This window comes from Babylonia areolata, chromosome 4 (assembly GCF_041734735.1).
Source record: "Babylonia areolata isolate BAREFJ2019XMU chromosome 4, ASM4173473v1, whole genome shotgun sequence".
NCBI classification, from domain to species: Eukaryota; Metazoa; Mollusca; class Gastropoda; order Neogastropoda; family Buccinidae; genus Babylonia; species Babylonia areolata.
The window spans coordinates 19,095,186-19,111,132 of record NC_134879.1 but is presented as its reverse complement, the minus strand read 5'-3'; the positions used below and the strand labels follow the sequence as shown (position 1 = coordinate 19,111,132).

Here is a 15,947-nt window from a genome sequence, read left to right as displayed (position 1 = left end):
ATGAACACAAAAAATTATATCCACTGATGAAGGGTTTCACAAATCACTGAAATTTTATTGAAGAAAGTCTGCCATGGAATAACACACACATGGATGAATTCACATTTGGGCAGATCCTGAAGCAACACTTCAAATGACAGTTAAAATTTTATGCACAAACACTGCATAACAATGAATAAACCTACACCAATTCTTGTCAAATATTGTGTACAAACTGAAGAGTGAAAATGAACTGTACATAATGTACACATATTTGAATTTAAAATTTCTTTTTATATTACAACAACCTTGACAAAATGAGCACCAGCATACACACACACACACACATGCTTGCAAACTATCAAAGTAATTTATACTGAATACCAACTACAAAAACAACTGGCAAACTTGATCCACTGTTTAACAATAAACAAAAACAACTTTCACAATACCACAAACAGTTTCGTTTACGATCTGTGGATCGGCCCATTGAAAGTCAATCCCAGTAAGTCAACAACATCATGTCCTCCTCTTGCATTTCAGTCACACAAAAACACAAATGTTAAATGTGGTGTCAACAGCTCACAAGTGGTGACTGTTCTATCTCTTGCGAGAACTGCGTCGGGCAGGACCTGATGGTGGCTTTGAGCGGGAGGATCGCCGTCGGCTGGAATCGGCATCATCTTCTGCTGCCTGTGACAGAAAATCTGTCTTGAGATGCCTGGCTTCTGGCATGAACCACATGTATTCTCGACATTCCGTAATGGCTGGGATAAATGTACAACCATGCAGTCAATGGTAAAAATAAAAAAGAATATTCTTGGTGAATAATATACTTGTATTTCCACTTAGCAATGGTGGAGCTAAATGAAATGCAAATAACAGTATACTGACTCCAAGCATTACTTCAAGATTTTTTTTTTTTTTTTTAACAGAACACTTTAAAGTGTATAAATGGGTCAGACAGATAAACTATTCCTCACCTCTGTCAAGAACAAGAAAAGGGACAAACTTGAGAGTGTTGCACCAATTTTCATGAACCTAAAGGATCAGATTATGAAAACTGCTGTACACACTGTGTGTGTGTGTGTCTGTGTGTGTCTGTTCTTGACAAATTCATGTGTCTGTCCATCGGTGTGCTTTCACTGAACAGCACCTACGACATGACATTCACTACGATTATGTCAAATAGTATTGGCGTCTGTCCATAAACATGTTTCTGTTCAACAGCAGCTATCCTACTGGGTATGTCTGGTGGGATCGCATTGTCCCTTGCCCCTAAAGTTTCACTGAATGATGTCTCCCATAGCTGGTCTGTCGAAAAAAACAACAAAATATTCTATTTACCAATAAAAACAGATCTCTTGAGCAAGCTAAATTTTGTTATGTCTCTTTCAAATATAATTTAATTCTCATGTATCAAAAGACTGTCAGTAATGTATGTGTTATTTTTAAAATGTTATTTACGGTGCAATGGAATATGATGTAAACAGAATAAAACTTTGTTACTCATGTCATGCTAGTGTCATGTATGTATTATTTTCAATAAAATTATTTATGACATTATGCAACACAATGTTAACAGAATAAAACAATAAAATAAAACCACTGTGTGCCTGGTACTGGCTTTGCACAAGACCACAGTAGCACATATAACTTCAATATAATGGGAAAACATACAACTACCCCTCTTTGTCTGATCACAATAGCAACATGTAAATTCAGTATAGGGGAAAACATGCATCTTCCCCTCTTTGTCAGATCCCACTCCTTCCCTTTGAAGAATTTGGTTGGCACTTTCAGTATGTGCACAACCCCCACCCCATCCTCTCCTTATGTCCACCCACCCTCCCTTACCTCACCCTCATCCCCTGTTCTGCTCTTTCCATTGCCACTGTCTATCCCTCCCTCACCAAACCAACTAATGATACCAACCCATCTCTGCCTGCTGTATTTTCCTCTCTCTATTGCCACCATCTTTCCCTCTCTCACCAAACCAACTAATCTTACCAACTGAACCTACAGCATAGCCTCTGCTCTAATATTACATTTCCACCAATGCCCAAGTTGTCTTGCAACACACACCTCTCTGGATTTTGTCTTGCTAGAGAGTCCCTGTTCTCATTCCTCCACTCTTTAAAGATTGGTCTCAATGTCAGTGTAGAACAGAGACCAAAGTGTTCTGCCTTCATAATCTTTAACAAAACTGATGGCAAACCATGGTAAAAGAGCTGTTGTGTCATTAGAGAATCAGGAACATAAAACATTGTGGCATTTACTTTGAATTAAGGGGTAATACTGTTCGTAGTTTACAGCCATTTTTTTAATATCTCAGGATCTGGAGCAGGAAGAGTCACAAACTTTTGCACAAGATAAGAGTGTGCAAGTAGCAAAACATCTGTAAAATTCCAAGGTCTTAACTTAAGGACTAATGTGATGTCAGAAACTCAAGACATAAACTAACAATTTCCCAACTGACCCCTCCCTACCCCCCCAACACTACTGAAATTTTCTTGAGAAACAAAACTGATTTCCTCCATACATATATACAAAACTGTTTCACCCATGAAAAACACTCCCACATTCACAATAAAAAGAAAAGAAAGAGACAAATGAGTGAGAGGAGAAAAGTAACAGTGGGTGGTCTTGACACACACATACACACATCCTTGGCAGCAAGCACAAAGCAATTACCTGATCACCCTCCGGTTCCTTGGATGGAGGCTTTTCCCTTTCTGACGCCTCCACCTCTGAAGACCCCTTCTGCTTAGAACTGGACAAGCTCTTTCCTGGTTCTGATGGAGATGATGCAGGGGAAGCCTTGTGGGAAGACGACCTTGACGATGCTGCTGCTTCTTTGTCGGCTGTAGCTTCTGATGCAGACTCCATCTTGATCTCCTTCAACACTGAAACACTGCTGGCTTTGCCCACAGACGGTGGGTCAGATGACTTGGGGGATCTGCCGGGCGTCTTAGAGGCCACTTCTGACAGATTGCTGCGGGGTGATTTCCCTCCCACACCACTGTCTGTGGTGCCTTCCGGGGGAGATGATGGGGGCTCAGGCTTGTTGACGATGGTTTCCCCGGTGATGTGAACGTCACTTTCAGCTGGCGCAGTCTGTACAGAAATACTCTTTCGTGTTACTCATGCTGGTTTACACACAGACCTGCCCAACCCACAAACTAGACTTGCGACCAGCATTTCCATTACTTTGAGCATACAAAAACAAGTATCTGAGACTGAGGTAGCAACATCAACTCACCATACCAAAATAATAATTTAAGAATGCATTATTCATCATTTCTTAAGAGATTGAACTGATGGGAAGGGAGGATAATCAGCTAGTGGAATAAGCTGCATATAATTATCAGAAATTGGGAGTTTTCGTTTTACAAGACTGAGCCAGTCACTGCTTAGTTTACATTTTCCTTCAACCCTTGAGATTTCTGCTACTTCAGCATAGTATTTTTATTGTAGGCATAGCATCCTGAAGCTCAAAACATAGCTGTTGGCTGTTGCCTACACAGATACCAAACAAAACAAAAATGATACATTCTAAAAAAAACAAAAACAAATCCATCTTGTGCAATTCTCCCATTCATCATTGTGTGATAGTGTGGTCCATCCTGTCTTGCTCACCTCTCCAAAGTGCCAAGGTGCGGGGGGCCTCCTGTCTGCAGTGAGGGTGGAGATGGTCTGTATGCCACTGATGGGCTGGGCAGGGGCCGTCAGCTCCTTCACCACAGGTGGGGGGCCTGAGGTACCTGGTGGCAGTGGTTCTCCCTGACAGGGGAAAAAAAAAGAAGAAAAATGTAAAAGAATGATAGAAAGGAGTACAGAATGCAGATGATATCAGTACTGATGAATCACACAGACACAGTAATCTTGTTAGGTGTGTTTTTATATGCTTAAATGCCACTGCCAGTGTCGTGTAACATGCAGGTCAATGGCAAATGCACTTTTTCTCTAGCCACAAGCATGAAGGCAAATAGAAAGCAAAACCTGATTTTTGTATACTGACAGGAAAAAAGAAAGAGAATGTGTGTGTGTGTTTGTGTAAGTGAATATTAATGGATCTATTTTGTTTAATGAAGGAAGTGACAAAAAACATGCTGAAACTCACGCACACATAAACTCACACACACACACACTAAACCACTGTCCTACCTGTGGCGTTTGCTCCATGGAGTCCCCTTTTTTCTCAGGCTCTGGTTCTGTCTCCAGCACGTGCATCACGTCCGGATGTATGTGAGCCAGCTGAACAGTGTCACCATAATAATAAGCATCTTTTTCTTCTAAAAACTTAATGCATACTGAATAATCATACTGCAAACATATGCCATCACGGTTAAACTTTGTAAAAAAAAAAACAACATTTTTCTTAAGTAGTTCCCTTTACAAACTTACAATACCAATTCAAGGGTCCACTTTCAGTCATGCAGAGAGACAGACAAAGGCAACAGAGACAGACAGAGAGGGCAGGTCATAGTACATTTCCCCATGGGTTTCAGTCCCCTATATGGACCAGAATTTTTACTTCTCATTCCATCACACCTTGAGTGGTGGCGTGGGTGCTCGCCATTTGGATGAGATGTTAAACTGAGGTTCCATCGGCATCATGTACTCAGCGCATAAAAGAACCACACCAACAAAAAGGCTGTCTCTGGCAAATTTCTGCAGAAAAATCACTAGAGTAATTTGACGATGAAAAAAAAACCAACGTGGTAATATGTACATTTAAGTTTTGTCTCTCTCTGATTCAATGTTATGCATGTGTGTGAATGATTGATGCGGTTGTTCTGGTAATTTGTCTCTGGACAAAATAAGTGCTATGTAGATACCTTTTATTTTCATCATAAAAGGGTGCAGTGGCTGAATGGTTATAGCACTGGATCCTCACCCAAGTTTCTCTGGTTTCAGAGTACCTGGTAAGTTAAGCATGCAGATTTTTCCGATCTCCCACGTCAACACATGTTCAGACCTGCCACTGCCTGAAGCTACTTCATGTGTATATGCATGCAGAAGATCAGAGTACACACATTAAAGACCCAGTAATCCATGTCAGCATTCGCTGGGTTATGGAGACAAGAACAGACCCAACAGGCACAACCCCGAAAACTCGTACATACGAGTGAACATGGGGCTGCAGCCCACAAAAATAGAAGATGATTATAATCATCATTTTATCCCAGCCTTCATGCCATGACAGTTTCAGTTTAAATGATGTATGAGAGCGTACAGACAGATCTATACATGCTGATCCATACAGTCTATACCACATCTGCTGCTTAAAAAAAGACAGCAAGTGAGAAAGCCCGGCTGAAGCCCTGACCTGGTGCTGGCTGAAGGACTTGACGTGGCTGAGCAGGGGCAGGCGCAGGTCTGGGGACACACGGAACACGCTGGTCAGCTGCTGGGCAGGTAGCTGCAGCAACACCTGGAACGACTGGGGCTTGGTGCGCTGACAGCACTTGATGAACCCCTCCCACACCTTGCTCTGGTGCCACACCTGGGATGCACACACAACACACAGCATTTAGTTTGGTTCTTATTTTGTTTATCTATTCATGTGTTTTATATTTGTTGCTAACAGCTTAGCCAACTGCATGGGGCTTATCAGGGCTGAAAAATTGTAAATATGAATCATGTAGCACCTGATTAAAAAAGAAAAAAAAAAATCAGAAAAAAGAACAGTCATGAATAAACAAATAAATTGATATCTTAACTTTTTTCTTTCAACTTTATACCTTCACAGTATAATGCAAACAAACATTTTACACCACTTAATTTACACAACAGGCAATAGCGGTCACGCCACCCAATCTAGTTTTTGTTGTTTTTTCCTTTATTTTTGCCCCCTAAAACAGACCCCAAAGTGACTTGTGTGATGGGCCACCCCTCACCTGCTTGATGATGAGGCGGTGGAGGATGTTGAGGACAAAGCCGAGGAGGCGTGGGTACATGGACAGGGACTGGATGACAGTCCTCATGAGCAGCGTGGGCAGCGGGGTCTGGTCCATCAGCTGCTGCATCACGATGGCCAGCACCTCCTCTGTGTAGATGTTGCGCTCGCTGAAGCACAGGTTGGCCGCTGCACGACACAAAAGGAAAGACGCTCTTATTCTGTTGTTTTTTTAATGATGTGTGTATCTGCGTAGCGCCTACCCACAGTTGGAGACCAAGTTCTAAGCCCTTTACAAACACAGGAGTCGTATGCACATGCAGGCTGCCTACCTGGGTAGAGCCAACTGAGAACTGCCTTTATGCACATCATTTGTTTCCTGTTTCATTCATTCAGGGTTCAGTCACACACACACACACACACACACACACACACACATTAGAGTGGATTTTTACCATTTTGTTGCCACAGTTTTCTTTTTATATATGCTAAGTGCAATCTGCACACATGGCCTTGGTTTATCATCTCTTCCAAATGACTAGCATCCAGACCACCTCTCATGGTCGTACAGATGAGGAGAAAATTCTGGAAAGTGTAGAACTTGATTCTGTACCCTCAGATTCTCTCAAAAATGTACACCCCTGAAACTGGGACTATGACTGCCTTAACAGCAGCCTAAAAATGATCATACATGTAAAAAAGCCCACTTGTACATATGAGTGAACTTCAGGCTTGCAGCTGATGAACACAAAAAGAATAAAATTGTGCATTCCTTTGGAAACAATGAAAAACTGGGAAGCCCTAAATCGTTTGTGTTCCTTATACAAAGTATGAGAAATGAACACTATGTTCAAAGTGTATCATTTTTTTCATTTATGTTCCTTAGAAACTGTGAGAAATTAAAAGGCAGTACTGTTCATATGAAAAGAAATGATTCTTCAATATTTGTGTGTGTGTATGTGTGTGTGTGTGTGTGTGTGTGTGTGTGTGTGTGTTCCTTACAAACTGTGAGAAATGAAAGTTATGTTCAAGCGGTGGGTTTCAACATGGCGAACCAAGCTATGGAGAAAGCGGTGGGTTGAAGCACAGTACCTTTGATGATGGTTTTCATGTCACACTTGTTGGGATCGATGTTGTGCAGTGCCACAAGCAGCTCATCAGGGGTGAGAGGTGACACATAGGAGGCACTGGCTGAAACTGAACAATACAGAATAGTTCATTATTTCTCAAAAAGAGAAATGTACTTGTAATCTACATTACATAAACAATTTATGACACTCAGTCATTCAATATGAAACCTAAAAGACATAAAATGTTAAGTTGAGGTAAACCACGCAATAATCACCATATACAATAATTACAGTTTTGAGAATGGTCTTAAAATACATAATTGAACAGATACTTATGATTAACACCAAGCTAGTCAACAGTATTTTAATTCAATAATATTACACACACACACACCACTTACACATGCAAGGACTAAATAGTCATTTGGGAATTCAGTTTATTTTGGTATAAAAACTAACATGGATAAAAACTGGTTAGTTATTTAAGAATTAAACTGACTGGGGTTTACAAATGATGTGGGTGCTAAGGGTTTTCATTTTAGGGAATTGACAGTGTTTGCCTCATAGGAACTATAGCATTTGCCTAATCAAAACATATGGCTCTTTATGATACTTTCTGTTCCAACATGTAAATCTTTCTTTAGCTCTTTATGATACTTTCTGTTCCAACATGTAAATCTTTCTTTAGCTCTTTATGATACTTTCTGTTCCAACATGTAAATCTTTCTTTAAAGTTTGTCAGTCCGTAACTGTACTTGGATCTATTTACTCTTACATGACTGCTGGTGTAGTTGTGATCTAAAAAAAAAGAGAGAGAAAAAGTGCACATTACATAAGGCTATTCTGGCAGTGTACAAGGTAATCAATGTGCAGTGGTCTATGAAAATGTACACATTAACCCCATGACTGCTGGACGATAGTGAAATGAAATCAGTGTGGCCTGAGTTTGAAGTGCAGTTACTACTTTTTGCGTACTTATTATTGATATAACTGATTCTGATGAATAAAAGCAATGCAATCCCAAAAGGAGTCCAAACGAAGTGAATGGGCAAAGGGCTGCCGTCATACAGACAGAACCAAACCCCAGAACCCACAAGCACTGATACTTACTGTGAGCTCCCATCAGTCTGTTAAACACCTCCTTCACCACCATGGGTTTCAGTTTGATCAGCTTGGGCAGAGCACTGATCACCTCTTTCTGAACACACACACACACACACACAAAATAAGACTACCACACATTCCACTTGAACAAACTCTAACTTCTCTTCTTTTTTTTTCTTTTACAGTTTTGGCTGTTCAGCTGTCAAACTAAAACGTATTCAGACAATACCAATATCCAATTGCCATTTTGAAACACAGTCATTTTAGTCGCTAAAGTGAGTTCTGAATCTTCAGAAAAAAAAATCAGACATGCTGAGACTCCTTCAGGTCCACCTGTACATTGTCTGAAGTTTTCTTCTTTTTTTTTTTTTTTTTTTCATAATACCAAGTATGACAATTTCACAAAGCTATATACCAACTGAATCATGAAACCAGGACTGGAATAATGAAGTGACACTATTTTCAATTAAAACATATTTTTAGCATATAATCTTTTTTGGCAGCATTTTTTACTCACTTCTGTAAACAAAGTGAGTCTATGTACCAGCTGCCGTGGCGAAGTGGTTAGTGTCGCGGACTGATGGCTGGGAGGATGCGGGTTTGAATCCCAGTGGAGTACATAGTATGAAAAAAAATCTTCACAGTTATATCAATAACAGGTTGTAAGTCGCCCGAATTAAGCCGCATTTCCAAATCATTAATGGCTTATTTCGCTGAGATTCTTTTCAAAATCCGAAAATTCTAAAAACCACTTCCCACTGAGTAACTAGAAGGTAGGTTGTGTTTCAAGACGACATAACCTTGTTTTTCTTGTTCACAATGAAAGGAAACAAATACAAATTCTGGACAGAACACATACAGTGATACTAACTACACCATTGACGTGTTTACTGCATATAAATATTCTAAAGTGGACACTGAATTAACTGGAATGAGCATAGCAGAAAAATAGAATCGATCGTTTCTTTCAGCCTGTTGTAGACTGGTTCGTGCAGATCTAGAGATCTACCATGTGTTGCGATGTGCTTGAAGCGATGGCAACGTCTCCTTCACCGCCGGAATAAAAGAAAAATTGAGATATAATAAAACACACAAAAAACATGATTTAAATGGCGTTATTATGTCCACTGCAATCACATCTATTTATTGCACAAAAAAGAAAACGGTCAACATTGCTTTAAATACTAAATTTAGTCAAATGACATCAGTTGCGCTGCAGCAGTGCGGATTAGTCTGCTTGCTTCTGAACGGAACCTGCATGGTTTGATCCCGTTTGCATGCCTTTTTTCTTTGCCTCCCAAGCTTATCTTATATATCATATTTAATACAGAGCACTTTTCAACAATTTTTTAATCTTTTTTTTCTCCTCAAAATTCCTTTACATGATAAAGTTTGAAGCACAAGTGAGTATGGAAGGCTTTGCCTCTTGTTGTACAATAAAGGAATGATACTTGTATGGACAGCCCTGTCTGTTCCTTAAAAACATGACATGTTGTTTTCAGTAAGGTTACTGTAAAAAAAAAAAAAAAATCAAAACTTCAATTCAGAAATTTTACAACTCAAAATCTAATATCAACAAGCAAGAAGCCCCATGCATAAGTTGTTCTTTGAAAACGTCTACCTCTACATACTTTCATTACAAGCACTGTTCCATCGTTGTGCCATTCAGACAACACCTAGTGACCGGGGGTTCAAAGCCCTGTTTCAACAAAGTGGTGAGTCCTTGGCTAAAGGCACTTTACTGTGATTTTCCTCACTCCAGCCAGGTGTCAATGGGTACCACATTTCGGCTGGAAGTTGAAATGCCGCAATGAAAGGACTGGGCACCGGCCTTCCTTTGCCAAGCCTTGGACAAAATGGGTATGATTTCACTGCCTCCATGGCCAAACATAAAAGGCTATGGGACCTTTGACCTTAACTGAGCCAGACAAAGCTTGTCACTACTGTATTCCTTTCTTCCCACCAGCACCTCACCCACCTTGGACAAACCGTTCAGTACAGGGATGAGGAATCGCACATCAGGAACACGCTTGTGGTACAGGTCACGGATCCGATCCACCAGTTCAGGAGAAGGTACAGCTGTGTAAACACACACACCACACCCCCATATTCATGTGTCATGTGTCACACCACCCACATCTCATCAAAGCACCTCTCAGTACTACCAGGACTACAGTTTGCGCAACATTCTATACCTGGGAGGTCTTAGCAGTGATTTTTGGATGATTCAAAAATTAAAAGAATGACAGTTTGCACAGTCTAGTCTATTCACATAATGGCTCACCTATCAGTGTTAGTCTGCAGTTTATTCACTTTATGGTTCACCTATCAGTGTTAGTCTGCACAGTCTATTCACATAATGGCTCACCTATCAGTGTTAGTCTGCACAGTCTATTCACATAGTGGCTCAACTATCAGTGTTAGTCTGCACAGTCTATTCACATAATGGCTCACCTATCAGTGTTTTACAACATCATTCTAAATAGTACTTAAAGGACCAAACACACTGTACACATCTTGGAACAGTTTGTTTAATACTTGCTGAGTAGTGAAACGCCACTTTCTAATTATGATCATTGGGAAAACTTGCAACAACCACAAAAAAAGTGCTTGAAATTGCTCAAAATGCACTAAACTTTGTCAGGAATAGAATAAACCTGTCAATAATAACAACGTTGGGGTGTCCCTTAAAAAAGAAGTGACACAGGATATGAGTCACCTTTGTCCGTGAGGATGTGGATGACTCTCATCACCAATGTCTCCGAGCCCTTAGGGCAGTTCTCCACCAAGGTCAGCAGCTCAGGCGAGTCCATCCCCATCCCTTTCACCTGACAAAACACAATCTACTGTCACGGGTACACTGTCAACCAGTCTTTACCTTTTCACCTGACACAACAAAATTAGCGGTCACAGGCACACTGTAAATCCGTCCACACCTTTCACCTGACACAACATTTGAACTTTAATGGTTACATTGTTAATCAGTCCATCCCTTTCACCTGACACAAATCAATTAGCTGTCACAGGCACACTGGCAATCAGTCCATACCTTTCACCTGACTTAACACCTGAACATTAACAGGCACACTGTCAACCAGTCCAAACCTTTCACCTGACATCTCTGTCACTGATAAATGCACAGCGTCACTAGCATGTTTTGAAATATTATTTGTCTGGCACTATCTTTTTTTTTTTTTTTTTTTTTTTTTTTTTTTAAAGTCTTGGATGAATATAATCCATCAAGAAAGCATGTGTGTGTGTGTGTGTGTGTGTGTGTGTGTGTGTGTGTGTGTGTGTGTGTGTGTGTGTGTGTGTGTGTGTGTGTGATGTGGTGAGGTGTGGTGTGGTTTGTGAGTGAATATTCAGTACACCTTCCACTGGTTCTCCCACCCCTCTTTCCTTTGTTCTTCCTCTCTTTTTCATACAACTCTTTTCACTTGCTTTCCTTTTAACTTTTTTTTTTTATATCTCCTTTATCATATGTAAACCACATGCAGTAATTACATTTAATGAACATATACTTTAGTTTTTATTTTCACAAAATTTATCAAACAGCTTACAAAGCAATGTCCTCAAAATGCACAGCAGTAGTTAGAATCCCTTTTGCTCTCCTCCTCTATTATTCAATATCCCATTCAATATATTTTTTACACTCCCCCAAAACATAGTATGACTGCCTACATGGCTGGATTAAAAAAAAGAATAGGGGGGTCATATACGTAAAAGCCCACACATAGATATGAGTAAAAGTGGGAAGCAGCAGCCCATAAAGAAATGAAAGACATGAACACAAGAGAATACTCACAGGTGGTTCCAAAACTCTCAGGATGGTACGCTTGATGTCAGCTGACGTGGCAGTGTAGACATTGGCAAGTCTGTCCAACAAGGAAAATACATCAAGTCCACACTCTTTAAAGCGCTGAGTAACAGTATACCAACGTTAACCCCTTGACTGCTGACAAAGAGTTTGCTCATCAGAGAAGGACTGCCACCTCAATGAAATGAAATTGATCGCAGGTCAGGACGTCAGAACCCCATTCACCCCCAAAAGCGGAGTATGACTGCCTACATGGCGGGGTAAAAACGGTCATGCACGTAAAAGCCCACTCGTGTACATGCGAGTGAACGTGGGAGTTGCAGCCCATGAACGCAGAAGAAGAAGAAGAAGAAGAAGAACCCCATTCTTTATTTGGACAACTTTCTCCTGGGATTACATTAGTTTCAGTCATTTAAACCAGTTAGATCACTGAAATGTACACAGAAAGTTAGGAATGCAGCTCAAACTAATGCCACACTGATCTAATTTCACCATGGTTCAGCAGTTAAAGGCATAACTACAGTCTTATTTTCTCCTCAAAGCGTGATTTCTTATCTTATTTTTTTAACAGCCATTTCTGTTGGTACAATCATCACTCTATATAATCAACACACTGCATCCTTTCCTCGCATGTGTTATGTTCAGAGCTGCATGCACAAAGAATGTCAGGCTGCATCAGCACTGGTTGCAGTATTCAGTAGGGAATAAGAATATTAAGCACAGTACCCAATAAATTTGTACATATATGTTGGTTTGTTGTTTTTTTTCTCCCCAGTGTGTGTGCGTGTATGAGTGCATGTGTACGTGCATGTATGTGCATGTGTGCATATGTGTATGTGCAAATGTGCGTGTGGTGTACATGTGTGTGTGTGCTTTGTTTATGCATCTGTGTTAATAGGTACATGGATATATGCATGCAAGGATGTCTGTGTGAAGCATTTAAAAGGACATTAACTTACCAACACAGAGATCATTACAATATTTTACGCTCATGACACAAATAATGTACAGCAACAGAAACTGATGAAGGTAAACTCACTCGTGAATGAGAGCATGGTTACTTGGCAGAAGTCCCAGGTACAAATACAGGTGAGCTTTTATGGTCTCTTCGTTCCAGCCTTCATTCTCACCTGGGAAAGCTGCAGGTACACCATGTTTTTTCATTTATCAGTTGGACAAAAATGAGATGACAGATCCAGTAACATGATACACCAGGCACTCAGCTTGTTTCCCACTCCTTAAATCATACATCTTGATGATCTATAAACAATGTACAGGTTCATCAATAAATGAACCCACCAGTGCTAGGATGAAAAACAGAAAGGAAAATATATGATGCATATAACACTTATTCTTTTAGTCAAAGCTTGGGCAAACACAGAAAATGTCTTCCACTCACTTCAGTACCCTTACCCTAAAAGCGTCATGTGACTCCACTATCATTTATTTTAAATCTTACAGCCATAAAAAGGTTAAATTCACACGATTTCACAACAGTCTTGCATTCATCTTACACATTCCAGCTACCAGCTGTGTGTGTTTAATAAGGATAGTCTAAATACAGTAAACGAGAGATGTTCCAAAATGACATCTGAGAAACACTTTCCAAATAAGAAACACTACCACAGATTTATTGTAATAAATTCTTATACTGGTAGGTCCTGTACTAACAACAAAGCATTCTTGTATGCAATGAAAGAGATCTGTTCAAATTAAGCACAAATCAAGAAACGAAAATTCCAAAATAAGAAACCCTATGCCAAATTAACCATTACAAATTCTTCCATTGACAGTCACACAAGTTACCCCACAACTAAAGTATCAACTGAGAGAGAGAGAGTGGTGAGAATACTGTAATGGCTTCACACAAAATCTGGACAAAGTATACACACCTTTCATTTATCCAGTCTTCACCAAACAGTAACAATGAATGGTGATGCCCCCACCCCCCAAAAAAACCAACAACAATAAACAAACAAGCTCACTCACCTCCCATCCAATTCTTGTTGTCAATTACTGGCTTTTCCGCAAGCAGCATCTTCAACTGTCTGATTGCATACACCTGTGAGAGAAACCACCAGAATTCATTTATAATAACAATCAAAATAATGATTATAGAGATTGGTGTTTGCACTTCCCAGACAGGGAGCTTGTGGTTTTTGCCATAAAAGCCAGCTCTCTCTATCTAAATATATATATATATATATATATATATATATATATATTCATGTATTCAAGAACATAAGCAAAACAGAACAAAAAACAAAAAAACATGAATGACAGAATTATAAATCTGGAAGCAAACATGTAATGTACTATACAAGCTTAATTCTGTAATTTAACATGGATCTGTGTGTAGGCAAAGCACTGTCAGTGAAATAAAACCAAAGTAAGCACTAAACTTTTAAGTCTGTTCACAATACACTCCTGTGTGCACAAGCCCTGAATCTAAAGGAGTCATACCTCAATGTTTGGCTTCAGCTGAGCATTTTCATACAAGTTCTGAGCTGTCTGGATGGCTGGGGTACGTATCTGCAACAAGGAAAAAACAGTGGACAGTAGTGACCATTCCAATATCATTGTTCGCTTCAAAGAGAAACCCATCATACTGATATTTGATCATAAAAAAACACTATCGAAATGATAGTACATATAACATTATCATTATTTCCTGTGAAGCACCTGTGTTTAATACATAAGGGGGTGGGAAGGGGGAGGGAGGGGGTCTGCATAAAAGAGACATTCATACAATGTTAATTCTGAAGATCTCTATCATTCCACTTTCACACCAATTCAAAGATTGATTTCCCTGGATCAGTTTGATGGAGCTAATCAGAATTTGCCCTGCAAAGCAAAAACTAGCATGCGCTTTGAATAAAGGTACATCTTTCAAAAAAAAAAAAAAAAAAGAAAAAAAAAAGAAAGAAAATGTTATCAACAATCCTGAAACCTGCCATTCTCCTTTTCTCAGACTTAATTAACTTTACTGCTGAACACATTGAAATATCATCAAACCAGACCCCCATGCTCTCTTACCCTATCCAATGGCAGGATTGACCGATTTTTGTAATATGGAAAAAAAACCCAACCCACTGCAGCTGGTGTTTTGGGGCTGCTTTAAGCAAAGTGCCTGTCTTAACACCAGAACAAGATAAAGGGAAAAATAACACTTTAAAAAAAAAGAAAAATTCACTAAAATGCCAATACGAAAATATGTATGATACAGATAAAATAAACAACACAAACAAAAAAAACCACCACCACCAAAATGCGAGAAGGAAATCTGTATGATACAGGAATACTCCCACACATGCTGTTCTAAACAGATATGAAGCAAGTGGGCACCAGGTACATACCTCAGGTCGGTCACTTGCAGTGAAGGTGAGCATGATATCCAGGAAGCCCAGTCTGTACTTGGAACGCATCACAATCAGGCTGCGCAGTGTCTTCATGCCAGCTTCTGTCCGATCCTGTTCACAGAACTACAGTGTACCTTCGGAATAAACCCTGTCTTAACTCTGCCCTTATCTGACAGCAGTAGAAAGAGGAAGGAGAATGAGACAGACAGACAACACTTCTTGTCTGCCTGTGACAACAGGCGTTGGATATGGTCATGACTTATGTGGTAACATCCATTACGAAAAATGTAAGAGAGAGAGAGGGGTAGGAGTGTGAGAGAGAGACAGAAATAGACAAAGAGAAACACAGCGAGAAAGATTGAAGGAGAAAGAAAGAAAGAGAGACAAAGAAAGACCGAGAGAGTGTAGAGTAACTGCAATCAAGAGGGCAAAGCTGTATTCTGTTGGCAAGTGTACAAGTTTTCTTCACACAATGTTTCCATTAAAATTAAACATTCAATAACAACTGTATAATGTTAAACACAGGGAAGGGGTAGGGAGTTTTTGGTTCTTGGTTGATACTAATTTTTTTTTTTAAATACTGGTATAAAAGCTGTTCTGAACTGTGAATGAAAAAGGAAATTTTCTATCTAACCGTGACCCAACTAGAGCAGACTCCGGCAGGGGTCTGACATTCCTGTCCTGTGCAAACTACTATCCGCCTATGCGGAGAAAAC

The 15,947-nt window shown here is 39.8% G+C and overlaps 1 protein-coding gene across 1 annotated transcript in view; it reads right to left on the bottom strand.

Annotated features, from left to right (window-relative positions):
• Nucleotides 1-29: 29 nt before the first annotated feature.
• Nucleotides 30-15,947, bottom strand: part of LOC143280921 (symplekin-like) — a 33,550-nt gene continuing 17,632 nt past the window's right edge. Inside the window, exons 19-33 of the mRNA XM_076585704.1 lie at nucleotides 15,229-15,342; nucleotides 14,336-14,404; nucleotides 13,862-13,934; nucleotides 12,912-13,011; nucleotides 11,861-11,930; nucleotides 10,775-10,883; nucleotides 10,034-10,134; nucleotides 8,062-8,149; nucleotides 6,974-7,078; nucleotides 5,883-6,070; nucleotides 5,312-5,488; nucleotides 4,147-4,236; nucleotides 3,619-3,762; nucleotides 2,674-3,096; nucleotides 30-672 (exon numbers count right to left, since the gene is read on the bottom strand). Coding sequence (XP_076441819.1) covers nucleotides 580-672; nucleotides 2,674-3,096; nucleotides 3,619-3,762; nucleotides 4,147-4,236; nucleotides 5,312-5,488; nucleotides 5,883-6,070; nucleotides 6,974-7,078; nucleotides 8,062-8,149; nucleotides 10,034-10,134; nucleotides 10,775-10,883; nucleotides 11,861-11,930; nucleotides 12,912-13,011; nucleotides 13,862-13,934; nucleotides 14,336-14,404; nucleotides 15,229-15,342 — 1,944 coding nt within the window. The 3' untranslated portion in view covers nucleotides 30-579. The remainder of the gene's footprint in view (nucleotides 673-2,673; nucleotides 3,097-3,618; nucleotides 3,763-4,146; nucleotides 4,237-5,311; nucleotides 5,489-5,882; nucleotides 6,071-6,973; nucleotides 7,079-8,061; nucleotides 8,150-10,033; nucleotides 10,135-10,774; nucleotides 10,884-11,860; nucleotides 11,931-12,911; nucleotides 13,012-13,861; nucleotides 13,935-14,335; nucleotides 14,405-15,228; nucleotides 15,343-15,947) is intronic.